This window comes from Diabrotica virgifera, chromosome 2 (assembly GCF_917563875.1).
Source record: "Diabrotica virgifera virgifera chromosome 2, PGI_DIABVI_V3a".
Lineage (NCBI taxonomy): Eukaryota > Metazoa > Arthropoda > Insecta > Coleoptera > Chrysomelidae > Diabrotica > Diabrotica virgifera.
Genome location: NC_065444.1, coordinates 196,715,070 through 196,742,493, shown reverse-complemented (window position 1 = coordinate 196,742,493; position 27,424 = coordinate 196,715,070). Strand labels below are relative to the sequence as shown.

At 33.8% G+C, this 27,424-nt stretch overlaps 1 protein-coding gene across 3 annotated transcripts in view; it reads right to left on the bottom strand.

Annotated features, from left to right (window-relative positions):
• Positions 1 to 442: 442 nt before the first annotated feature.
• The window catches only part of LOC126879758 (ADP-ribosylation factor-like protein 8), a 67,127-nt gene continuing 40,145 nt past the window's right edge, over positions 443 to 27,424 (bottom strand). Inside the window, exons 4-5 of one of the 3 annotated variants that reach the window (XR_007696251.1) lie at positions 9,012 to 10,813; positions 443 to 8,777 (exon numbers count right to left, since the gene is read on the bottom strand). Coding sequence is in view for 2 of the 3 variants with exons in the window: in XM_050643004.1 (XP_050498961.1) it covers positions 587 to 651; positions 10,704 to 10,813 (175 nt within the window). In the remaining variant the exon portion in view is untranslated. Of the gene's footprint in view, positions 10,814 to 27,424 lie in introns of all 3 variants that reach the window. The other 2 variants (XM_050643004.1, XM_050643005.1) reach the window with 2 other exon arrangements.

Here is a 27,424-nt window from a genome sequence, read left to right as displayed (position 1 = left end):
TATTTTATTTAAAGCCCCCTTTTTCGTGCTTCAGGATTAATTTCTTTGAACGCTTCCATTAGTCGTGGTTTGCTCCTACTAATGATGGCTACATCGTCTGCATATGCAGTAATTTGTTCTGTTTTGGTGTTTATATGGCCGGTTACATTGGTTTTTCTGATAACTCCCTCAAGAACTATGTTGAGTAGCATAATTGATAGAGCGTCTCCCTGTCTCACTCTTGTGTCGATGTCAAACAGGGGAGTCAGTTCTCCATCTACTCTGCAGCTTTTGAACCCTGCAACGTCATTTTTATGAGGCTGATATATTTCTTAAGTATGCCTAGATTACGAAGTTTTTCCAGCATTTTGGATAGCAGTTATTCCTTATTCCCCTTGGTACGTGAAATAGACAAGGACAACTGTTTTACGATATTACAGGATAAGACAAAAAGAAAAAAATATTTGTAAATAAAAGTTTCGCCAATATTTATTTTGAAATATGTAAAATTTTACTTTTTACAATTCTTAAAAGAGCTTGTTACTGTTCTCCATATGTAACAAAAGAATATAACTTTTATAGTTTAAAATAATATAAAAATGGATAATCAAAAAAGATAACTTGATGGTACTCCTTCAACCAAACTTTTAATCACTACTCCAAAGTTATATTCTACAAAGAAAATTAATAAAAATAATCTATCGTGTGTGTATATATAAAAAATCTCACTATATTAATCAGCGTAATTAATATTATAACATAGACATATAGAAATAAATATATGTTAAGACTACACTAAAAAATCTTACAGTTCTTTCTAAATCACTGAATTTTCGTAAGACTATTAAGCAACAAATATATTACAGGCTTTCTTTATAATTTTTAACTTTCACCCAAATATAAAACCAGCATCGTGTAATACCTACAACGAGTACCAAAAACAAGTACACAAAGCAACTTGCCATCATGGCCGACAATTTTTTGTGATGTATTAATGTGATCTATCAATGAGATTCGTAAATACCGCCTTTATAAAATTCTCCTGTGACAGTTTGACTCCGATACGTTTAAAGGTGTGAAACTACCAAAATAATGTAAATTTATAGTTTTCTATTGATAATCTCCCACCTCTACTAGTTTCATCTCTTTTTATTTCATAACATATTATGTTTTCTGTCTTTTCCGTTATTTTGCCAGTTATTCGCGCACTCATCACTGTATACAAAAATTTCTTAAAATTCTAAATAAATTAAAAATGAATAACCATTTTCAATTAATATTCAAAAAATAGTTTTTTTTAGTTTTTTCTAAATAAATTAATTAAGTATGTATCAAGGATATACCTGGTAGATGTTTATTACCTAAAGCCTATATTCTAATAAGGCGTTTCGAAGGCATATACACTTGTTAAAAGCAAAAAAAACTTGCTACTGAAGAAATCGAAAATGACAAATATCTAAACTAGATGGCTGAAAAGTACAAAAGGTATAGTAATAGTCTATCCCCGGTTCTTTGCATATACATGAAGTTATTCTTGAATATATTGTACATCAAACAAAGACAGCGTTATCGTGAGGGATGGTGGATAATTCACCTACTGTCTTCTTGGAAGTTTTGAAAATGTTTACCTACTCAAATTTTAAATGAATCTTAGTACCTTGAACTTATATTTTTTTTTCAAAAATAATTCTACCAGTATCTAAAGACAATTTTAATATTTATGTATTCAATTAATGCTTATTAATTAACTAATATTTATGTCAATACTAGTTCTTAATTTAAACATTTTTATGTCAATTCTTGTTCTTTTGCTCAATTCAGTTAGCTAACATATCGGTATTCTGGATCTCGTCGTGTTATTACCTTTATTTATGATCTTTATAATTATTTCTGTGTGAATAATACTAAGTGATCTAATTGGCCTGGGGCTGTTTAATCGTAAATTTTATAACGGAAGCCCTAATGAAGATTTGTAATAAATCAGAAAGTCCGTTGACAGTTACGTTCACATTTTGCATTCGCATTGACACTTGCCACTCCATAGACAGAATAAGAATAGACAAGACATCGTGAGCAAAATAGTGAAACGCGGGGAACTCAATTTGGTGGTCTCTCTATCTCTCTTTACACGTGCGTGTCACAGACACAGAAAGCTCCACCCCACAAAGATCACTTCAAAGTGAATATTGACGTTTCTACCTCTATTGATAGACCGGCACATACCTTACCTAGACAATTCTTATTATGTCTATGTGCCACTCAAGTCAGTCACAATCCTAGTATGCCTTTTGATCAAATGACGAGCGCATGCGCAGTCGCCGTGTTTTTCGTACAGTTCTAATCAATTGAGAGGTTATGCACCATTAGTTGTTTACTGTTCAAATAATTATTTATATAATTTTTTATTGTAATTAATTATGTCAACCGATTTTAATTAATTGCCGAAATATAGGTGCTAATTTAGCAACATCATTATGGTATTTAATCAATAAAATCATAGACAGTATTATGTTATGACAAATGCATGTACTGAATAGTATTTAATACAATAAAATATTGTAGGTACTTATAGCACGAGATTGTTTATGAAGTAATTCATTTAAAAAATAATATGTATTGTCTTTAAAATATTTACAGTGTATATCACTGTTATATATTTCATAACGACACCATTTAGTTGTTCCTTTTCCTACAGATGCGATATTATATGTTCAGATGCACTTTATTGTTATTTATATAACTAACCTAATAATAATAGTCTCCCGTTTTATATCTCTAACGCGGCTTTGGGATTATAGCAGGGTAGTCTGATATATCTAGGGCCTACGCTATACAAGGAAGGTAACAGGGTCAGTGCTACGTTTCAACCGCCTATTATTACCCCTGGGTTTACCCAAGATACTCATTTTATTCAGGCCGAGTCGACCTGGGGCCTATAGACATTTTTAAAAATGTCTAGATGTTCTCGTCGGCATTGGATTTCGATCTCCGGCCTACCTGCGTGGAAATCAGACATCTACCACCTGATCTAGCCCGCCCGCTATACAGTGATGAGCGCGCTAATAACCGGCAAAATAACGCAAAAGATGGAAAACAAAAGAAATGATACTAGTAGAGTTCGGAAATTTAGCGGTAAAAACCTATAAATTTACATTCTATTTATTGTTTCCCACCTTTAGACGTATCGGACGAGTTTGGCAACTGCCACTGTAACTGTGATAATTTTAGTTGAATACTCCTCTGATACACCTATCTATAAGATGAAAAACAATAAATATAATGTAAATTTATAGGTTTTCATCGCTAAATTTCATAATTCTACTAGTTTTATTTCTTTTTATCTCATAACTTAATATGTTTTCCATCTTTTGCGTTATTAGCACGCTCATAACTGTTTAACTAACCTAACCTAACATATTTGTTTACGAAAAAAATGGCTGACACTCTTTTGTAATGAAAAGTCCTATTCCTACAGTCACGATAGACATTAGATGTTAACTGTTTGAACGTATAAATTGAATATGACGCATGTGCAAAGAAGCCAGGGACAGAGTACATTAATGCAAATTATGTTGCTTGGATACTTAAATTGACAGTTATATGCGAATTCAACTACAGCGTTTATACTATTAATATTTAGTTATTACTAAGCCATCAAAAACTGTTTTTGTCTTAATGACTGTCTAATCCAAAAAGTGTGCTATTAGTATGACGTAAAATACAATATCAGTTTATCATTATTTAAAAATTGTATTTCAAATGTCACGATGATTACTAGTTATTATAAGTCAGGGTTAAAATATACAAAACTAATCATAAAACGCCATATGTTTTTTGGTTAAACTATTCAATTGTAAGAGTGTGTTTAAAAACACTATTTAACGTTATTTTTCTATACTTTACATCTATTTCTTAACTTTTACTCTGATTTACCTGTGGTATTTTAAATGTACACTTTCTTTCTAGAAAAAACAGATCTACATTAAAAATTTTATCGACGTATTCTTAAACTTGAATAAAAAAAGTCCACTATGTTAAAAAGTCAAACATGTACATACAATTTAACAACGGCGAAACTAATTTTTTTCTTTTTAACACATAATACACAATTTTACTAATTATATTTACAGTGCCATGCTTTTGGTACTCATTAATTTTCATTATTTTGAATTTATTATATTAACTTACGTTCTACAATCATCAGCAAGTGAATATATCCTAAAGTGTTTGGCAAAGGGCCCATAAACTCAAAATTCTAGTTTGGACAACTAATCCAAAACGCAGAAATATATATAATATATATACTGCGAGACATAAGTTAGGGATATAGAAAATTATGCTCATTTTCATAGTTGATTTTTTCGTGAACAGATTAACGGATTCGGCTAATTTTTTTAAAATTATTTTACATCTTTTTCGCCTTTGACCCACCTTTGTACATTTTCCTTCCTACAGGGTGTATCAAACTTTTGTTTCGGTTAAAACACATGTTAAACTACAAAACCGTCTATTGTCTTTGTTTCTAAAGATATCAAAGACATTCAAAAAACAAAATGTTCACAAAACATATAACTAAAATACGATTACGATGTACAGTACAACCTGTCATATCCGGACCTCCCCATATCCGGACGGTTCTGCGCCGTCCGGATCTACCGAGAAAGGCAGTCCTGCTGTTGGACAACGCACTAAAAGAAGAACTAAAAGATGGCGAAATAATGTATTATAGAATCTATAAAACGTGTCTTTCGACGAAAGGTATTGACGCGTTGATTACTGGAATGTATGAAGGAGAAAACGTTTCAGAGACTATAAAAGAAGTAGTGGTCTTGATATCCGGATTTTTTCATATCCGGATCAGTCTGTCGCCACATTGATCCGGATATGGCAGGTTTGACTGTACTCACATTTGTACCTTTTCCTCCCTACAGGGTGTCTCAAACTTAACATAAAAAAACATTCTTTTCCTCCACCCGGTATAAGTATAAAAAAGAAGTTTGAGTAAACCTTTGCACAATTGTGTAAATACTAAAGAAAAATCTAAAATAATAAAAAAATTAACGGAATCCGTTAATCTGTTTACGAAAAAATCAACTATGAAAATGATCATAATTTTCTATATCCCTGACTTCGCCTCGCAGTTTATTTTAAAAGGCAAATCAAATAGTTATAGTGCACAGAAGTCAGTACTACGTATTCTTGAAGATCGCTTATTGCAAAAAAGAAAACAAAATTTAAAAACAGTTCAACGTAAAACAAAAATCATCATCATGGTATGAAATAAATACTTCTGACATTGTCTCTGTATTGTTTCTAATTCCATATTATTGTTCTGAAGCTATTTTATTGTGGCATTTTAATATACTTTACTATTTTAATTGGGAATAAGCCACAATTTTACTTTGAAATTAAATTTATTTGATGTTTCTATTTCGACTTTGGAAATCGTTATCAAAATACAAAACTTTAACAAATTAAACACATATACTGTTTTTGTTACTTGATAAAAAATATCTTCTAATAATTTAATTTTATCCGTCTCATTCATATACACAATTCAGACATATATTATACATTTTAAAGTAGATGACTTTAAACTGGTATTGCCAATATTTATGAGTGGCGTTCCTGGGACGACTTTATTGAAAGATCGTTCATTCGATTACTTGAAATCAAACGTTAACTTCTTATTTCATGCTTTCTAATCTTTTTGACTCTTGTTTTACGCATATATAGCTTTATAGTACTAACATATCTATTGAATTGAGTGTACGGACCCCTTAAGTTTTGGCTTTTAGTTCAAATACCCTTTTACGATCTAAAATATTTCAGTACAAGTTGAAAACTGGTCCAAATCAATATGTTCAACCTAAAAACCAAAACTCGATCAAAGTCAACATATTTTGTATTCCACAATCGGCACAGTCTGGTTTAAGTCTTAAGTTATCCGTTTCAGTTCATACAAGGTGTAAACATATAATAATTAACTGTGTGAATTTTTCTTAAACTCAAACTAAAAAAAAACGAACCATCCAAAATTTTTCTTAAATATAAATAATTCTTAAATAATTTTCTTAAAATTTTTTATAAGCCAATGATCCGATCGAAATACGTTTTTTATTTTTTCTTTTCTGTTTTCTCTTTCTATTTGATTATTTATTTTTAAGGCTATGGTTGTTCTTGCACATAGATATTTATACAAGACTATTCTCATACCTTAATATATCAATTATGAATTTAATAAGGTATCAAAATGGGCTTCATCATGACAGATTTTCATTACGATACAGATTTTTAACCAACTATTCTAAATGGGAAAAGAGCCACAATTTAACTAAAAAAAAAAAAAATGATTTTATTAACGTTTCGACGTTCAATAGTTTTTTAACCAATAGAAACTCTGTCTCAAAGGTGGCGCTTGCGCAATGAAAAATGTCAATTCAAATGTATACGCTTTGATACGATAAATATATTGAAAATTTAACCTTAAATTCATTCTAATAATTGTAATATTCAGAACATAAATGTATCAACAAAATAATTAATTAACTACATAATTTGTTTGTGTTACAAAATAAATTTGAATATATTTTTTTGTTGTGAATGATGATAGAAAAAATCCTGCATACAACGTGCATTACATTGTCATTATGATGCTCGTATTCTATATGAAACTTGCCGCTTCGCGGCTCGTGTCGTATCCGTCATACTCGCATCATAATAATGACCATCATTAAATGCTCGTTGCATCATATACTATTATCGTATAAGTTTATGGCTACAGAGAAAGTTACAAACGAAGGATCTCTGACCTAGAAAAACTCAATGCAATAAAAGATTCCCATTCTACATCAATGGGACGATTGTTACACGTAGTTCAATTCTCAGTAATTGTTTAACTTACATTTTTATTTTCATGCTTGTCATTACGATGATGAAATAAGAATGTTGCATTAATTTCATACGACGAATTTACCTATCTTTGTTACATTCGAAATATTGCAGCACTGTTTGTCCACTCTGTATATCAAATAAATTTCCTAATGTTTTATTTAACATTTTCGAACGCAGCATAAACATAATCTAAATGCTTATTTATCCTTCCGGTTTTTTTTTGTAATTTTTTACGAATCCTTTAACATCTAAGATCCTCGAGTAATTCATGTCTCTCAGAAAAAAGATAAGGGGCGCCCGTTTTGTTTAGTTAACTTTTTAAAATCTAATTTCGTTTCAGTTAGTATGATTCTGTTTTAAATAAACTGGTTCAGTATCTCCTCGCCGTTGTGTCCTTCAAAATCCTTGAAAGGGTTTCTTAGTTTACCTTAAATTCAAAGAGAAGACCTCCCTGGGTTTTATTTTTAGGTTAACAGAGACAGCGCCAAACTTCTGGGCATCCTTTTTACTCATTCAGGCCATTGTACGTGACAATAAGTATTTAAATATAACACAAAAATCTTTCGCACTATTAGGACTACAGCGTGAATTAGGTTCTAGATTACTATTGTTAGTGATATAAGCTAAAAGGAGTTACTTCCATTAAACTAGATTAAAGTTGAATATTGTATGGAAAAAAATTCAACTAAAAAAAACCATACAACTTACTAACTCAATCGTTGATCCATCAAATAAAAAAAGTCCACTAAATTAGTGGTTTATGAAAAAATTCAATAGCATCAAATTAAGAAAACAGTTGGATGGACCGTTTTCTTGTCATTAGTTTAGTTATTTTCTTTGTGTAGCTGCTTGTGTAATCCTTAGACATAATATTTTATGCATATTTACAACAAACTTATCGAATCATTCAAATTTGAAAACAACAAATTAGATTGATTTGTGAAAGCCTACTTCACTTGAGCTAAAATTGTAAGGTTCATCTAAGACCAGTTTTGTGCTTTAAATTTACAAGGTACTACCGTCGTTTGTTACAAATAAGAGACAAAAGTCGTTCAAAAGTACGCTTATTCTGTTGAAAGAAGCATATACGCAATCGCCACTATTATCACGATCATGCTACGAGGTTTGTCTTTTTAGTTTTGCATATAGCCGCTTAGAGGACGCCACAAAGTAACCTCAATCTTTTGTTGATATAAATCCAGAGTTTCATTGCGATAGTCGTGTAGATACAGTGAATTTTTGAAATTAGCAAGTTAGTCGAAAAATGGATCTTAGCCGAGAACATTTTCGAGCAATAATTTTTTACAATTTTAGGAGAGGATTATCCCAACAGCAATGTCTCGCTGAAATGGTTTCTGTGTTTGGGAATGAAGCATGACACCAGTCAACTATTTCCCGCTGATATTGCGAATTTTAACGTGATCTCTCAACTCTCAGCGACGAATACAGGCCAGGTCCACCCAAAACAACAATCACACAGCAAAACATTGATGCGGTTCGTCACCTAATTAAGGATGACCGTCGTTTAACATACCGGGAAATAGAGGCATCTTTGTACATTTCAAAGACCTCGATCCAATAGATCCTACATGAAGAACTGGGTGTTACGAAGTTGGTTTCCCGTTGGATGTCTCATTTGCTCACAAAAGAGCAAAAATCGGTTCACGTCAATTTGTGTCGAAAAACATTGGAACGGTTCAACAAACGAAGCTCAAAAGACGTTTATAGTACTGTTAGTGGCGATGAATTTTGGATTTACTCCCACGAACCGGAAAATAAACACCAATCCACTGTGTGGGTGTTCCTCGATGAGGAAAAACAAACACCACTGATCCGTTCTCGAAGTGTGTCGAAGATAATGGTTGCAACTTTTGTGTCAAAATCTGGTCATGGGGCAACAATTGCTTTAGGACAGTGGTTCCCAACCGGTGGGTCGCGACCCACTAGTGGGTCGCGGGCGGATTTCAGGTGGGTCGCTGGCGGATTTCAGGTGGGTCGCGGCGTGACTCTTACAGTAGCTGAGTAGCGTACAGTGACCATGTTCTTTATTTTTTTCTATCATCATGGCTGAGGGATGGGTCGCGAATGTGAAAAAACATCGGAAGGTGGGTCGCCAGACATAAAAGGTTGGGAACCACTGCTTTAGGAGATCAAAGAACAGTTACTTCTGATTGGTACCTATATAACCGTTTGTTTACCAGAAGTTATTGCGAAACTTTGACAAAGCAACATACAACGCCGAACCATCCTACATCAGGACAATGCAAGTTCTCACACTGTCCAAAAGACAATAGAGTTTTTGGAGCTTCAAAACATCGAATTGTTAAACCATCCACCGTTTAGCCCCGACCTAAGTCACAACGACTTATTCACGTTCCCAAACATCAAAAATTCAATGCAGCGATTACAGTCGCAAGAAGCAGCCATCCATGTAAAGGATTTATATTAGTATCCAAAAAATAAGAGTTAATCCATATCGATTTAATTTTTTAAAGGTCTTAAGCAAATATTATTTACATGCATTGTTTGGATTTCGTAAATGAGTGACATTGGTTTTGTAATCTAGGCCACGCATTTTGAAAACACCGAAGTCAGCAATTACACTGCTATTACTAATTCACGGTCACATTCAAGTATGGTCAATCATAACAAACAATTGGGATTTATTTATAGACACGTAGAAAGTAAAGAAAGAGATTATTCATTATTCAAAAACCGACGTGGTTAGAGTATAGACGTTTCCATCCCTTACACCAACTATTTACTGTCGTACATGGTAACTTAAATAAATGTATTCCGGTAATTAGTGTTTTAACTTAATCAACCCCATCATCGGCGGTTGCAACCCCCGTACCACCATAATGCCTTTAAAACAGCGATTTTGCAAGTGTCAACTGAAGACTGGCCTAATTTAGTGTATCGATCTTGGTGAGACATATTTTGAAAAGCAATAAAGTACTTTAAGTCTACACATTTTTTGTCTTTATGGCTATATGCAAAACTAAAAAGACAACCCTTTGTTGCAAATAAGAGACAAACGTTCAAATGTACGCTTAGTCTGTTGAATGCATATACGTAATCGCTACTATTATCACGATCATGCTACGAGGCAAACGTATACATTAAGTGTAATTAGAATCATTGAATGCGATAGATGAATCAATATTAAGATTTTTAGTCTTTTAAATCAATAACATATTGCCTTAAAGGGAAAAACACTCGCTACTCTTTGCAAAAAAACGTTTTTCGTCAAAATCTGTGACATCTGTGCTCAACCATTTCTTTACTACGTCATCAATATCGTCATAATTGCGAATGCATATATGTGTACTTTACTTTAAGCTATTTGGGACACTGTGATCATTTTTTAGTGGTTTGTTGCACATTTTTAGAATAATTAGTTTGAGGTATACTACGTAAAGTAAGGTGATGTTTTTTCACAATTAATAACTAAGGTTCAGAGAGGCTATGTTTTAATCGATTTAACTAACAAATAAAACATAGAAGCTTAAACTAGTTATGATAAGTACCACTGTAGAAGGTAGCGGTAGGACAATTAAAAAAATAATTTAAATGAAAGACTGGTGGGATGTAATGTAATCTTTCAAAATTACTAATTGTTAATTGTGTTGTTAATTGTGGACTGTAAAATGAAACAAACCACCTTGAAACACAAATTGCAACTGCCACATTGGATACTATCAAAATTACAACCTCCACTGACCAAGTTCAACGAAAAATATGTTTACTTTGTATAGTAGTAGGTAGTGTGTATCCTTAAAGTTGACTTTTTGTATATACTACAATTGTTTTAGTAATTTAACGCATACCAGATTTGGAGTGCGCGATCAACCATTGCAAAGTTATATCAATGTTGTCTTTTTCTTTACAAGATATCGAATAACAGCAGATCTCACGGTCTTGTATAGCAGAGAGATTCCTGAAATAATAAAAAGTGTTAAAACAAATATTCTCCAAAGTAACATAACGATAGCTTAGTGTGAAAACCTCATATCTCATTTCACAGAAAATTTTACAGGAGAGACTTTAACCTGAATTTCTGCATACTCTAACTCAAAACAAAAAAAACTATATTTACATATTTTTGATTCTGAGTACGTTTAGATCATTACACATACATTTTTAATATATATTTTGGGTTAGAGTATGCAGAAATTCGGTTCAAAGTCACTCATGTAAAATTTTCTGTAAAACGAGATACGAGGTTTTCACACTCAGCCATCGATAATGAAATAAAAAAATAAGAAAGAAGAAGGGAAAAAATTAAATCTTTCTAGGCTGATAAAAGTAATTTTATTTTTACAATCATCGGGTATAGTTTTCATAGGCTTTAAGTGTAGATACAAATTCAGTGACTAAAGTACATATATAATATATGTCACAAATTTGTGATTGTTTTGGATTATCGGTAGACACTTAATAGCCAATCATTTTTGTGAATTTGTTGTTAAAAAGAATGTTTAAACAATTTTTAGACCACGGCACGGCCCGGTACTCTGTGGATGTGTTATAAGGACCTCTTTTTGAGTAAGTTTGACAAACAACAGAATGACCCAAATTATCTAAAAAAAAATCATAAAATCCTTTATAAAAGGTATATTAGTTAAAGACAAAGAGTGCAGTTGACCCACTATATGGTAAACATCAGCCATTGTTTGTTGAGTACTAATACCTCAAAAATAGTGAATTAGCATCGTTTAAAAATAGTGAAAGTGGTCCAGCAAGAACATTACACTATCCACTAGCTGGGTAAGTGTTTGCCAAATTCAAAGTGTCCAAATAGACTAATAATTAGAATTAGAATTACACAAAGACTATATAGACTTTTTATCAGCAATTTATTTTCAAATGTTTTTATTTTATTATTCTTGGGTGCGACTCAATTGCACTAGACAAGAAATATTAATCATCCATTTATAAAAATGTTTTTGGCTGGAAATGGGAACGGATCCGGTCCAGTCAACAATATATACAGTAGGAAAAATGAAAGAATACCCATGAACGAACATATAAAACACGCTGTATTTTCCTGTCACCGTGTCACACAAAAAATTGACCAGCGCAAGTACATGTAATAATTATTATTACATGTACTTGCGCTGGGCAATTTTCTTTGTGACACGGTGACAGGAAAATACAGCGTGTTTTATATGTTCGTTCATGGGTAGTCTTTCATTTTTCCGACTGTATGATGCACAAATGAATCAACCCTCAAATACAATGATACCAATGCAACCAAATCATCAATATATGCAACAACACAACTCTGTATCAGCAGACATGATGCACTATTATCAAAATCAATTCCCACCTCTTCCAAATATGTACACTCATCCATCTAATTTCCAAAATTTATCCTTACCTCAAATGAGCCAAAACTCAGTTCCTCCGCAGCCAGAGATACACTCAAACACTTTCGAAGAAGGAATAGATTATTCCCTACCGTCCTCATCAAGTGACGATGAAAACATGGAAAGTGATGCAAATGCTTGTCCGTGGCAACAACTAAAAGAGTCGAGATCAAAAAGAAAACGTAGAAAAATAGCAGAAACTACTGAGCAAGGGGCTTCAGTAAGCACATCTAATAGGTTTCAAACTCTCTCAGAAGAAAACGCAGATACAAACCAAATCCATACCAGTAAAAGAAACGATGACAACCCAAATACCCAAACGAAAGATCCCAAGCCGCCCCCTATTTATGTTTACGGAGTAATAGACTACAAAGCAATGACTGACTCTATAGCGCAAGTTACTGAAGATGAAACATATTATACTACCACTCTTCCTGAAAATGTTGTTAAAATAAATGCTAAAACACCTGATTCTTATAGAAAAATAATAAATTACATGAGAGAAGAAAAAATAGTACACCATAGCTATCAACTCAAACAAGAAAGAGCATATAGAGTCGTCCTAAGAGGTTTACACCATTATATACCCTTAGAGCAAATAAAATCTGAATTATTAAGGCAAGGCCACACAGTCAGAAATGTTTTAAACATCCGGCACAGAGTAACAAAAGAGCCCCTACCATTATTTTTCGTCGATTTGGAACCAAAAAACAACAATAATAAAGTTTTTAATGTGGAATTTATATACAATACCAGAATTAGAGTAGAAGCTCCGAAACACAAGAACACCATTGTGCAATGCACTCGATGTCAGGCATACGGACACTCTAAGTCATACTGTTATAAACCTTATAAATGTGTTAAATGTGGAGGATCACACGACACCAAAAGTTGCACAAAGCCGAAAGACACACCTGCAACATATACTCTTTGCAAGGGCAACCACCCAGCGAACTATAAAGGCTGCACTGTTTATCGAGACTTATTAAAAGCAAAGAACAGGAATAACGACACAACTGGACCTAGAAACACACAAGGATACATAAATCCCAATCCAGCACTGCACCAAATGACTCAACAATATGCGCAAAATGGAATGAATTATGCTCAAGTAACCTCAGGAAACATCAACAGACCAAATAATGGTGAAGATATAACACACATGATGTCAAGCTTCTTAAATGAATTCAAAAATCTATTTAATCAACTTCTGAACCAAAATAGCATGATCCTGAACATGCTAACAACAGTCATTAGTAAAATAACGAATTAATGGCTCCATCAATTAGAATAGCCGCCTGGAACGCCAACGGGCTACCAAACCATGTACAGGAAATCACAGCATTTTTAAAAGTAAATAAATTAGATGTTCTTCTCATCTCAGAATCACACTCAACCGAAAGAACAGTAGTAAAAATCCCTTTATACACAACGTACCTTACTCATCATCCTGATGGAACTGCTCACGCAGGAACAGCAATTATTATTAAATCTTCTATTAAACACTATTTCCTACAAAATTACGCCACACCTAAAATACAAGGAACCATACTAAAAATAGAAACATTCACATGGCCACTTGCCATTGCAGCAATTTACTGTCCTCCTAGACACTCCATATCAATTGAAGAATACGAGACCTTTTTTCAAGAACTAGGACCCCGATTTATAGCAGCTGAAGACTGGAACGCCAAACACACCGTATGGGGATCGAGGCTTATAACACCAAAGGGTAGAAATTTATTGGCGTGCTCGCAGAGAAATAATTTAAACTTCCTTTCGACAGGTCAGCCAACGTATTGGCCGACCGATCAAAACAGGATTCCTGACCTGCTAGACTTTGCCGTTATCAAAGGTATCTCAAATATACATTACAAAATAGAACCCAGTCTTGATTTAAGTTCAGATCACACCGCAATAATCATAACACTAAGTACAACTGTTATTTGGAAGGAACCTGTGGCAAAACTCTGCAATAAAAGAACCAACTGGGAACAATTTCAAGCTATTATTAACAAAAATATAAACTTACAACATCGAATTAAAGAACCCCATGAAATAGAAACAGTAGTGCACCATTTAACAGAAGTAATACAAGATGCTGCATGGAAGTCAACTCCAGATGATAAAAAAATTACCACCCATGATCATAACATTCCTTTACAAATTAAAGAAATTTTAAATGAAAAAAGAAGAGCTAGAGCCAAATGGCAGCGGTCAAGGAATACCCGGGATAAAACACAATTAAATCGGTTAACACATCAACTGCGTACAGCTTTAATCCAGGCCCGTAATGAGACTTTTAAATATTACATCTTCAACCTAAACACCTAATGACCATTCATTATGGCAAGCGACCAAAAAATTCAAGAGACCAATAACATCTATTCCACCAATTAGAAAATCGGATCTAAGCTGGGCAAAAACTGATGAAGAAAAATCAAACACATTAGCACAACACCTCGCCCAGGTATTTAGTCTACATACAGAAGTCAATGCTGAAGATGAAGAAGTATACACATTTCTCGACGCTCCTTGTCAATTATCACTACCACTGAAACCATGTACACCAACAGAGATCTGGAAGGCTATAAATAAAATAAACCCTCATAAGGCTCCAGGTTATGACTTAATTAATGGTGATGTACTAAAGCATTTGCCTAGAAAAGCGATAGTCCTGCTAACTATTGTATATAACAGCATGATAAGACTGTGTCACTTTCCTATTCAATGGAAATACGCACAAATAATTATGATTGCGAAACCGGGCAAACCGCCTACAGAACCCTCCTCCTATCGTCCTATAAGCCTTCTACCAATGTCAAAAATTTTCGAAAGACTTCTTTTAGTCCGAATTCTCGAAAGAATAAACATAAATAACATAATACCTGACCATCAATTTGGCTTTCGACAGAACTACTCAACAATACAGCAGTGCCACAGGATTGTAAATTATATAAAAGAAACTTTAGAGGGAAAGAAAATGTGTGCGGCAGTATTCCTTGATGTGGAAAAAGCATTTGATAAGGTGTGGCATAAAGGCCTGTTGTATAAAGTGAAAAAGAATATGCCTAATGAAATATACCTGATATTAAAATCATATCTGAACGAGCGATTTTTCCAAATCAAAGTAAATACCTCACTTTCCAAATATCATCCTATACAATCCGGAGTACCTCAAGGTAGTGTCCTCGGTCCCTTCCTTTATCTCCTTTACACTGCTGATACACCTGCTGATGATGACATTACTATGGCCACATTTGCCGACGATACAGGAATCCTTACATCAGACGATAACCCAGATAGAGCTTCTAACAAACTGCAAAACTATTTAAGTTCACTTCAAACATGGTTAACAAAATGGAAGATTAAAGTAAACTGTGAAAAGTTTTCACAAATTACGTTAACAAGAAGGATCGACTGTCCACAGGTTCATATTAACAACATTCCTATCCCCTTAAAATCAGATGTCAAGTACCTGGGACTCCATTTGGACCGAAAGCTGACATGGAAGAACCATATCAAAACCAAGAAAGCTCAACTAAATTTAAAAGTCAGACAAATGTATTGGCTGCTAGGTAAAAGATCCCAGTTATCATTAGAAAACAAAGTATTATTATACAAAATCATACTAAAGCCGATATGGAGTTATGGTATAGAGTTATAGGGCTGCAGCAAACCGAGCAACACTAAAATACTGCAAACTTTTCAATCAAAGACGCTGCGCATGATAGCGAATGCACCATGGTACGTCTCCAATATAACTATCCATAATGACCTTGGAATACCATTCATCGAAGATGTTATTAGACTACAGGCAACCAAAGCCCAAGAAATAAATTTCGCCCATGAAAGTCAAACTATTCAACAACTCTACCAGCCGCCACTTGTGGGAAGAAGACTGAAAAGGACATGGCCAGAGGACCTAACCGATTAGGTGTATTGGAGAACCATCGATGGATGGTGCCCAAAGCATGCCAGGATTCAAGACTTTGCTACTATTTGCTAAATACTCTGTGTTGTAATTGGAGTAGATTGTAAATTTGCACTTAATAAAATGAAAAAAAAAAAAAAAATTAGTTAAAGACATAAAATTGTCATAAAATTTAGGTAAAGACATAAAAACCTTTATAAAAGGTATATTAGTTAAAAGGATTTTATGCTTTTTATTTGTAATGGTATACAGCCAACTACAGGAAATTTTTCCTCGTGGATATCTAATAAAATATTGATCGAAATGAAAAAATTATTCTTGTGAATTTGTTTAAAAAAAATGTTTAAAAAATTCATGGCACCGCCCGGCACCCTTTGGATATGTTATAAGGACCTCTTTGTGAGTAAGTTTGTCCAAAAAAATCGAATCGGAATAATTTCACTAGCGGGGTCGACGATATAGGTCTATTATATAAAAATAAAGATATTGCATTTTTAATGGCTTTTAAATTGCTTATTGTTATATCGTAGCCTATATAATAATAGTATAAGCAGTTTAAAAGTTTTTAACAACTAACCTGTTTATTGTTAATGATTACTAATTCTTTCAAGAAAAAAAGAATATTACTCATGCCAAATTACATTAATTAGGTATAATAATTCCTAGTTTTATTAATCAAATACTTCGTTTCTTAAAATATTACACATATACATGAGTACTACCTACTTATGCGAATTAGTAAAAAATAAAAAAATAAACCAGATTTTCAACCACGATTTTATCCTTTATGCCTTTTTGTGCAATGAAGATGTGATAATGAGATAAGAAAAAAGAAAAGAAAATTTATCGTTGAACCAGATTCGCTTTTATGAAAATCGAATTTTTCTCAACTTTTCCAAGGTAAAATTCGTTTTCACGACCTACCGTTACACCTTTTTTGCAGATTTCTTATCGTGAAAACTAACAAACATTCAAGTGGCACGAAGTCACGGACGCTGACCGATTAAAATATGTTTAGGTCATAATTAACGCTCTTTAGCACTATAGCAGTTTTTAAATAATTATTGAATATCTTCTTCTTCTTCTCTAAGTGCCATCTCCGTGACGGAGGTCGGCAATCATCATAGCTATTCGGATTATAGAGACGGCTGCTCTGAAAAGTTCATCTGATGTAAATCCGCGTACCATTCTCTCAGGTTACGCAGCCACGACATTCTGCGTCTTCCTATGCTTCTTTTTCCTTAATCTTTCCCTGCATAATCAATTGGAGCAAGTTATATCTCTCTCCACGTGTAATATGTCCGAGATATTCCAATTTTCTTGTTTTGATGGTATTTAAATTTCCATTTCTTTATTCATCTTTCTCAGAACCTCTTTGTTTGTGACCTGTTCTGTCCACGATATTTTTAGAATTCTTCTGTACACCCACAGCTCGAATGATTCTAGTTTTTTCATTGATGCAGCATTGAAGGTCCAAGCTTCCATTCCATAAAACAAAGTCGAGAAAACGTAGCACCTAGCCAACCTAACTCTTAGCTCCAACTTCAAATATCTTGTGCAGAGCACTTTTCTCATTTTGTTAAAATTTGCTCTAGCCTTTTCTATTCTGATTTTAATTTCCTCTAATTAATCTCCTGTGGAGTTGATCACTGTTCCAAGGTATGCATATTGGTCGACTCGTTCGATATTGGATCCGTTTATGAAGAGATTCTCGATATTTCATGTTTTTGATATTCTCATAAACTTTGTCTTCTTGACGTTCATTGTTAGACCTTATTCTTGTCCAAACTCCGCTATTCTGGTCACCAGCCTCTGAAGATCCCCAATATTTTCAGCTAAGATGACAGTGTCATCCGCATATCTAATATTGTTAATGGAACTCCATTTACCTTTATTCCAGCTGTTTCACCCTCAAGAGCTTTTTTCAAGATCTCTTCCGAGTAGGCATTAAAAAGAATTGGCGACAACACGCATCCCTGTCTCACTCCACGTCTGATTTCAATTTCCTCTGATAGCTGATCGTTAACACGTACTTTTGCTCGTTGTTTATAGTATAAATTAGATAATTAAGTATTTTCTATGGGAAATAAGCCACAATTTTACTAAAAAATGAATTTATTAACGTTTCGAAGCCCAAATCGGGTTTCGTTGTCAAAATACAAAATACTATTAAAATAAACAAAAATGTTGTTGCTAAGTAAAAAAATTCTTCTGATAATTTATTTAATCTGACTCATTTATATTGGCAATTCAGACGTATATTATACATTTTAAAGTAGAAAAAATAAATATAATATAACATACAAAAAAAAATAAAAAGGAAATCATTAAATCCTTATATGATAGAGCCAAAATTACTTGTTCTAACGAAAATTTATTTTTATAAGAAAAACAATTGTTAACATCTGTTCTATTAAAAAAATGATTATCCTTTATCGTTTATAAATAAGGAATTGACAAGATTGGATCGAATGGAACAGAACAACTTAGAACGGGATCCTACAACATTCACAAGAAATAATACGAGGAAAATAACAATACCATATATAAAAGGACTATCCGAAAAACTTAAAACAATAGGAAATAAATTCAACATTTCAACAACATTCAAAACAACAAACACATTGAGATCTATTCTATCTAAAACTAAACCTAACAATGAACAAGAAAGAACAAAGAATTGCATTTATAAAATACCTTGTGAATGCGAACAATTTTATTTAGGTGAAACATCAAGACCATTAAACGTTAGAATAAGTGAACATCAGTCTTATATTAAAAATAGAGAATTTGATAGATCCCAAATATGTCAACACGCATGGGATAATGAACATAGAGTTCAGTGGAGAGATTCAAGTATAGCCCTGAAAGAATCAGATAGTAAAAAGAGAAAAATCAAAGAAGCGACTCTAATTATGCTAAATGAAACCAATTGTGTCGCAAATTCCTCGGTAGAATGCAGTAGGATGTGGTTACCCATACTGAAAGAGGAAGTCAATAGAAAGAAAATACCACGATTAGTAAGTCAATAACATATTGAGTTAGTACAAATTTTATATTTTAGTATTACTTATTGTATAACTATGTATTATTAATATTATTTATAATTTAAACATATTAAAGTCAGAATTTGGTATTAGTTTTTTGAAGGTAAATTAAATGTAAGACCAAATACTTACGATGTCGGGATAGTATCACGAGGTTTTTTCCTGGTTTTCCCTAGTGATTTACTATGGAATCTCTAACGCGAGAATTTCACTGTCATCGTTGCATTTGGTTGTCTTTTTAAAGACAGATCACATGCTATGATTTTTTTGCGACGGATATTCTCGAGTTGGGATTGATTTCATGTAATCAAATGAACTATCTTTTAGTAAAGTCGTCCCAGGAACGCAACTCATAAATATTTGCGATATCATTTTAAAGTCTTCTACTTTAAAATGTATAATATACGTCTGAATTGCCAATATAAATGAGCCAGATTAAATAAATTATTAGAAGAATTTTTTTACTTAGCAACAACATTTTTGTTTATTTTAATAGTATTTTGTATTTTGACAACGAAACCCGATTTGGGCTTCGAAACGTTAATAAATTCATTTTTTAGTAAAATTGTGGCTTATTTCCAATAGAAAATACTTAATTATAAAAATGCCACAAGGAAATAGCTTCAGAACAATATAAATTAGATTCTCCACTACGTTGAAAAAATACCTCCATTAATCAAAATATTAAATAATACAATAGCGCAAAAAGACTACTATTACGAAGTACTTAAAGGAAATAAAATAAAATTGCAGGTAAAATCGTTAGAAAACTACAAAAAAGTCAAAAAAGTACTGGATGACAATAAAGTAATACGACACACATATACATTAGAAGAAAACAAGAAATTCAGAGTGGTACTACGTAACCTGCACCATACCACTGATCATAATGAAATAAAAACTGCATTACAGGAAAAAGGACACACGGTGCACAGTATAAACAGCGGATACTTAAAAAACCAGCAAGGTTCCCCAAAAAATCTTTTCTTCATTGATCTTGAAAAGAAGGAAAATAATAATGAGATATTTAATATCACCTTACTGCTAAATGCAGTAATAAAATTCGAGGAACCCAAGAAAAAATCCAAACTGGTACAATGCATGAGATGTTGCTGCTATGGACACACTAAAAGCAACTGCACACGTCCAATGAGATGCTACAAATGCGCTGGAAAGCACGACTACAAAACATGTGAAAAGAAAAAAGAGGATGGTAGAGATCCAAAATGCACATTATGCAGTGGAAACCATCCTGCCACTGCAAAAATCTGCAAAGTATACCAAGAAATAATCAAAAGACGTTTCCCAAATGAAAACATAGTACCAGTAGCATTACAAACACAACGACAACAACAACAACAAAAGAAGCAGCGTATGCTTGTAACCCAATCACACCAAACGATTCCGCAACAAACAAATCCACAGATCCCACAACAACCTACTCCACAAAATGTACAAGCTGCACCAACACCCCAACAACAATACAGGCCAACATATGCGCAAGTTGCCAGTGACAATAATATATTATCCATTCTTCAAAATACAATTACAAACCAACAACAAATAATGAACCAAATGGCAGCAGAAATAAAATCACTTAGAGAACAACTCACACAACTAACAAATCTCTTAATTAGAAATGGCCCAACTGTATAAAATTGCCCTTTGGAATGCAAACGGCCTTGCCAAACACAAACAAGAAGTAGAAGTATTTCTTGCGCACGACATTGACATTCTTCTAATATCAGAATCCCACTTTAACAGTAGTTCTTACTTTAATATTAAAAATTATTTAATGTACCACACAACACATCCAGAAGCTGACAGGATAGCCAGAGGAGGAACGGCAGTGCTCATTAGACACCAAATTAAACACTATGAGTTACCTAAATTCAGTAAAAACTTTCTACAGGCAACCAGTATCGTAATTGAAGATTGGCTAGGTCCATTGACAGTATCAGCGGCATACTTCCCACCAAATTACCCACCAAATAAACAAGAGATGGAAGAATACTTCTTGTCTTTAGGTAACAGGTTCCTAGCAGGAGGTGATTACAATGCGAAAAACATATCATGGGGCTCAAGACTAACAGCGCCAGGAAGAGGTAGAGTACTATATAACATCATCCAAGAACTGCAATTGAGTTACCTATCCACAAATACTCAAACGTACTGGCCTAAGGATCCAGCTAAAATACCAGACCTACTTGATTTCTTCATAGTTAAAGGCATAGGAGCTGGTTACCTAAATGTAGAATCAAATCTAGACCTTTATTCTGATCACACACCAATAATAGCACAAGTTAGTGCCACCATTATAGAAAGGGAACTTCCTGTAATGCTGTTCAACAAGAATACCAATTGGGAACAATATAGAAACCAAATTAATGCAGAAATTGACTTAAAAATATCATTAAAAACAAAAACAGAAATTGAAACTGCAGTAAATCAATTAACAAACATCATCCACACTGCTGCGAAAAATGCAACACCAGAAATATCAAATCACAAAAAAAAACAACACTGCCCAGTAATAATAAAAAAGAAAATAGCTGAAAAAAGAAAACTCCGAAGGATTTGGCAGCGCAATAGATACCCGACAAACAGGATAAATTATGACAAAGCTTCTAGAGAATTGAAAGAGCTTATTAACAATATAAAGAATGCATCATTTAACGAATACTTAGAAAATCTGACAAGTACAGAAGATACAGACTATTCGTTATGGAAAGCGGTTAAGAACTTAAAAAGACAAAATGAACAAATTCCTCCGATTCGTAAAAGAGACCGAACATGGGCACGCACTGACGAGGAAAAAGCAAATACCTTCCGAGAATATCTGGAGGAAGTCTTTCAACCTCTTCCATCGCAAAATACGCCTGAAATAGAAGCTAAAATCAAAGAAACTCTTGAAGCTCCATATCAAATGTTCCAAATTCCAAAACTCTTCAAAGTCAAAGGGGTACATGAGACAATCAGAAGAAACTTAAATCCAGATAAGGCTCCAGGGTTTGATCTGATCAAAGGCCGTCTTATTAAAGAACTCCCAAGAAAAGGGATTGTGCTAGTAACAACAATATTCAACGCGGTGCTACGATTAGGATACTTCCCTGCCCAATGGAAAGTTGCCGAGCTTATACTTATTCCAAAACCTGGAAAACCAATAAATGAAGTAACATCATACAGACCAATCAGCCTGCTGCCAGTCCTTGGTAAACTCCTAGAAAAGCTACTCATAACCCGACTGACTCCCATAATAGAAGAAAACCACCTGATTCCTGAACACCAATTCGGATTCAGAAAGGATCATAGCACAATTGAACAGATCCACAGAGTAGTGGACGAAATAAATGAAGCATTTGAGCAAAAAAGTTACTGCACGACTGCTTTCTTAGATGTGAGTCAAGCTTTTGATAAGGTTTGGCATAATGGACTACTATTTAAATTAAAAAAATCACTCCCCCACACACTGTACATTATTATGGAATCCTACCTAAAAGAAAGATATTTTACTGTAAGGTATGGACAGACAACATCAGAAATCACATTGATAAAGGCAGGGGTACCACAGGGCAGTGTTCTTGGTCCACTTCTCTATCTTATGTACACAGCTGACCTTCCAGTAAGCAACCAAACAATCACAGCTTCCTTTGCAGATGATAAAGCGATAATGGTCAAACACAAAGACCCAGTCATAGCCGCAAGAATTCTCCAACAGCATCTAGTGAAAATACAGGACTGGACAAGAAACTGGAGAATCAAAGTCAATGAAGTAAAATCAGTGCAGGTTACATTTACCAAATGCAGAGGTACAGTGCCACCTGTTACACTAAATGGACAAGATCTGCCTCAATCTGACAGCGTTAAGTATTTAGGGATGCACTTGGATAAAGGACTGACCTGGAGAAAGCACATTTTTAACAAACGAAAACAACTTGGCTTAAAACTCAGCAAATACTACTGGCTATTGGGAAGACAGTCAAAGCTTAGTTTAAAAAACAAATTATTGGTGTATAAAGTAGCCTTAAAACCAATATGGAGATATGGTGTAAAACTATGGGGTACGGCTGCAAACTCAAACATAGAGATATTGGAACGCTTTCAGTCGAAGGTACTACGGACCATAACAAATGCACCTTGGTTTATACCTAACAGAGAGGTCAGAGACGATCTTCAAGTAGCCACCGTAAAGGAGACAGTGAGTAAATACAGCAGCCGCTATTTGGTAAAATTAGAAAACCACCCTAATAATCTTGCACTGAACCTGCTGGATAATAGTGAGCAGACTCGGAGACTGAGGAGGCACAAACCACTGGAGCTACCACATAGGTTCTAAGCAGCAATGAAGTGAAGTGTCGTGCAGTGCAGTGCAGTGAACTACTTACCCTTTCAGGGCACAGTGCAATAATTTAAGAGGCTAGTGGAGTTTTTGTTATCATTGGATAACAAATCCAAATTTATACTTGCACCCCTTTGAACAAACAACTAACATGCTTATAATTTTTTTGTTTATTGATTGCATGTAGTGAATAACTTATAATAAAAAAAAAAATAATAAATTAGATATAATCCTGAGGTCATTGTAGTCTATTTTCTTTGATTCCAGGACATGCATTAATTGTTCATGTCGTACTTTGTCGAATGCTTTATTATAGTCAATAAAACACGCATATATATCTTGATTGACGTCCATGCACCTTTGTATAACTAAACTTACGTGCATAGAAATCGGCCCACTTAAAAATTTGGTCATTTTTGATGTCTCATATTTCCTAAACCTGTTGGCCGATTTAAGTGATTTTTTGAACATGTTATAGCCTGATTCTTGAGCAATAAGGCTTTTCATTCACAGTCATTTGTTTCAAGCTTCTGTCATATGTCGTATAATCCGTATATATTAATATTATACACAGATTATACAACATATGACAGAAGCTCGAAACAAATGACAATCGATGAAAAGCCCTATACCACTGTAATAATATTGTTGCTAAACAGGTAAATTTTCATTATATACCGGGTGTACCAATCAAACTGTGTTTTTTTCTCAAAGTTCGCATCACCCTGTGGAATATTCTAGCATTTATAAAATACTGAAATTAAAACCCAACTATAGCCTCAGGTTTTCTTAACATTTTGTTGTTTGATTCATTCGTTTATGTTGGATAATAAAAACTTAGGTACTTTAACAACTATTAGACATGTTCTTCATCAATATCATCAATATCAACGGTGTTTCTAAATAAGTGCGACAAACTTTAAGGGATAATTCTGCATAAAAAAATAATGACAGTTGGCTTTATAAACGTATGTCCACAAATGTTTCGTTTCCGAGGTACGGGATGTTGAATGTTTTCTTACAAACTGACGATTTATTTATTGCTTTAAAACCAGTTGAGATATGCACATAAAATTTGGTAGGTTTTAAGAGATGGTTATTGCGCATGTTTTGACGGTCAACTAAGAATTTTATATTCACCATTGGCGTGCATACGGGTAATATGACCCGTATGCACGCCAATGGTGAATATTAAATTCTTAATTGTATGTCAAAAAATGTGCAATAACTACGCCTTAAAACCCACCAAATTTCATTGGCATATCTCAACCGGTTTTAAAGCAATAAATAAATCGTCAGTTTGTAAGAAAAAATTCAACATCCCATATCTCGGAAACTAAACATTTGCGGACATATGTTTATAAAGCCAACTGTCATTATTTTTTCATCCAGAATTACCCCTTAAAGTTTGTCGCACTTATTTAAAAACACCGTTGATTTTTTTTTTTATTTTTTTTATTGTTACAAACGCCATCTGTTTATTTCAAACTATAAACACTAAGCATTTTTGTTGAACAGAATTTGAAACATTAAGAGTGATCGCCCAGTGGCTATAACTCTATTGGTTGAATGTTTCTGGATATACATTGGTATGACTTATATCTATTTACTACACTACTTAATCTAAACTTATTCTAAACTTATACTTGTTGTCTATTGTCTATAGGGTAAATCCAGTGGACTCGAATATTTAGTCTGTTGTTTTGGACACTGTTGTCAAGAAGACCGATTACAAGATTGTTGGAGTGCACTTCAAGACGCTTTAGATATTTATCACTACACTGCGCGATCACTTGTTTCACTGTAGGAATTTTTAGATCACTGTAGATGACCTGGTTTGAGATAAACCAAGGGGCAGTCGCTATAGTTCTTAATGTCTTTGACTGGAATCGTTCTAGGATCGCAATGTTGCTGTCAGATGATGTACCCCAGAGTTGTACGCCGTATGTCCAAATAGGCTGAAACTGTAGATCAGGAGTTTATTTTTTAATGATAGAGGTGAGTTACTTCCAAGTAGCCAGTAGTGTTTTTTGAGTACAATTCCTAGTTGTTTACGTTTATTCCAGATATGTGTTTTCCAAGTTAGCCTTGTGTCTAGATGTAATCCTAAGTACTTGGCACTATCTTTTTTTGGTATTAGGTGGTTGTTGTAATATATTGATGGTGTGTCACCGTGGCATTTTGTAAAAGTTACATTGGCTGATTTTTCGTCGTTAATTTTTATTCTCCATCTACAAGCCCACTTATGTGTTTTGTGTAATCTTGCTTGTAATGTGCGAGTCGCAATTTCGGGATTTTTGTCTTTCACCATAATTGCAGTGTCATCTGCAAATGTAGCTGTTAGGTGATGGTCATCGGTTGGAAAGTCAGCTGTAAACAAAGTGTAAAGTATGGGACCAAGTATACTTCCTTGGGGCACACCAGCTTTTATAGGATGAATGTCTGTTATAAAGTCATCATATCTTATTTGGAAGTGCCTTTCTTCAAGATAAGATTTGAGCAAGATGTAGAGTGGATGAGATAGGTTTTGCTTTAGTTTATAAAGCAATCCGGGGTGCCAAACCTTGTCGAAAGCTTGACTTATATCCAGGAATACAGCATTGCAGTAGCTCTTTTCCTGAAATGTAGTTTGTATCATATCAACAACTCTGTGCACTTGTTCAATGGTCGAGTGTTTAAGGCGAAATCCAAATTGATGCGATGGGATTAGTTTGTGTTCATCTATTTCTATTAATAATCGTTCTTTTATAATTTTCTCTGCAATTTTAGACATAACAGGTAACAAGCTTATTGGTCTGTATGATTTTATCTCTTTAGCAGGTTTTCCTGGTTTTTGTATTAGTATAATGTCTGCTAACTTCCATTGTGCTGGAAAATATCCTATCCTTATAGTCGCATTTATTAGTTGTGTTATCATTGTAATCCCTTTTTTTGGTAGTTGTTTGATTATCTCGCCAGTAAGGAGATCGTGTCCAGGTGCTTTTTTGGTACGAATTTCGTATTTAATAATTTGTGCTACTTCTTTAGGTGTTGTTAGTTTGGGAGGTGGAGACATTTGATATATACTACCTAAAAATTCATGTATTCTTTCATCGATATTATTCTCATCTGCAGGTAAAGGCTGAAATACTTCTTCGAAATAGTTTGCAAATGCTTTTGCCTTTTCCTGGTTTGTTCGTAACCATTTGTTATCATGCCTGATAGGCGGGATTTGTTGTTTTGAATTTTTCAAATTTTTTGTGGCCTTCCATAAAGAATAGTCGGAATCCGCAGTTGGTGTTAAATTCTGCATATAACTTTGAAAATATTCATTTTTAAGATTTTGTATTAATTCTTTTAGTTGTCGACATTTTCGATTGTAGTTGGTTTTGTCATCTGGGTGTCTCGTTATTTGCCACCTTTTTCTAAGCCTCCGCTTTTCTAGTATTTCAGTTCTAATGATTTGTGGGCATTGTCTTCGGTGCCTTTTGTTTTTAGTCTCATGGGGCGTAGCTTCCCATGCTGCTTGTTGAACCAACTTAGTAAAATATTCAACTGCTAATTCAATATCATTTGGTGTTTTCAGTGGTATTTGTAGATTTATATTTTGATCTAGTATTGATTTAAAATATTCCCAGTCAGTTTTTTTGGAGATCAGATGCGGTGTCGCCTCCTTTTCTTGAAGTATGGTTGATATGGATGCAATAATTGGAGTGTGGTCAGAATTTAAATCATCGCTGGATACTATATTTAAGTGCTCATCTGAGATACCTTTTACAATGAAAAAGTCGAGTAGATCTGGTACTCTATTTGGATCACTGGGCCAGTATGTGGGTTGATATGTAGAGAGGTGGCTTAAATTCATTTCTTGTACAACTGA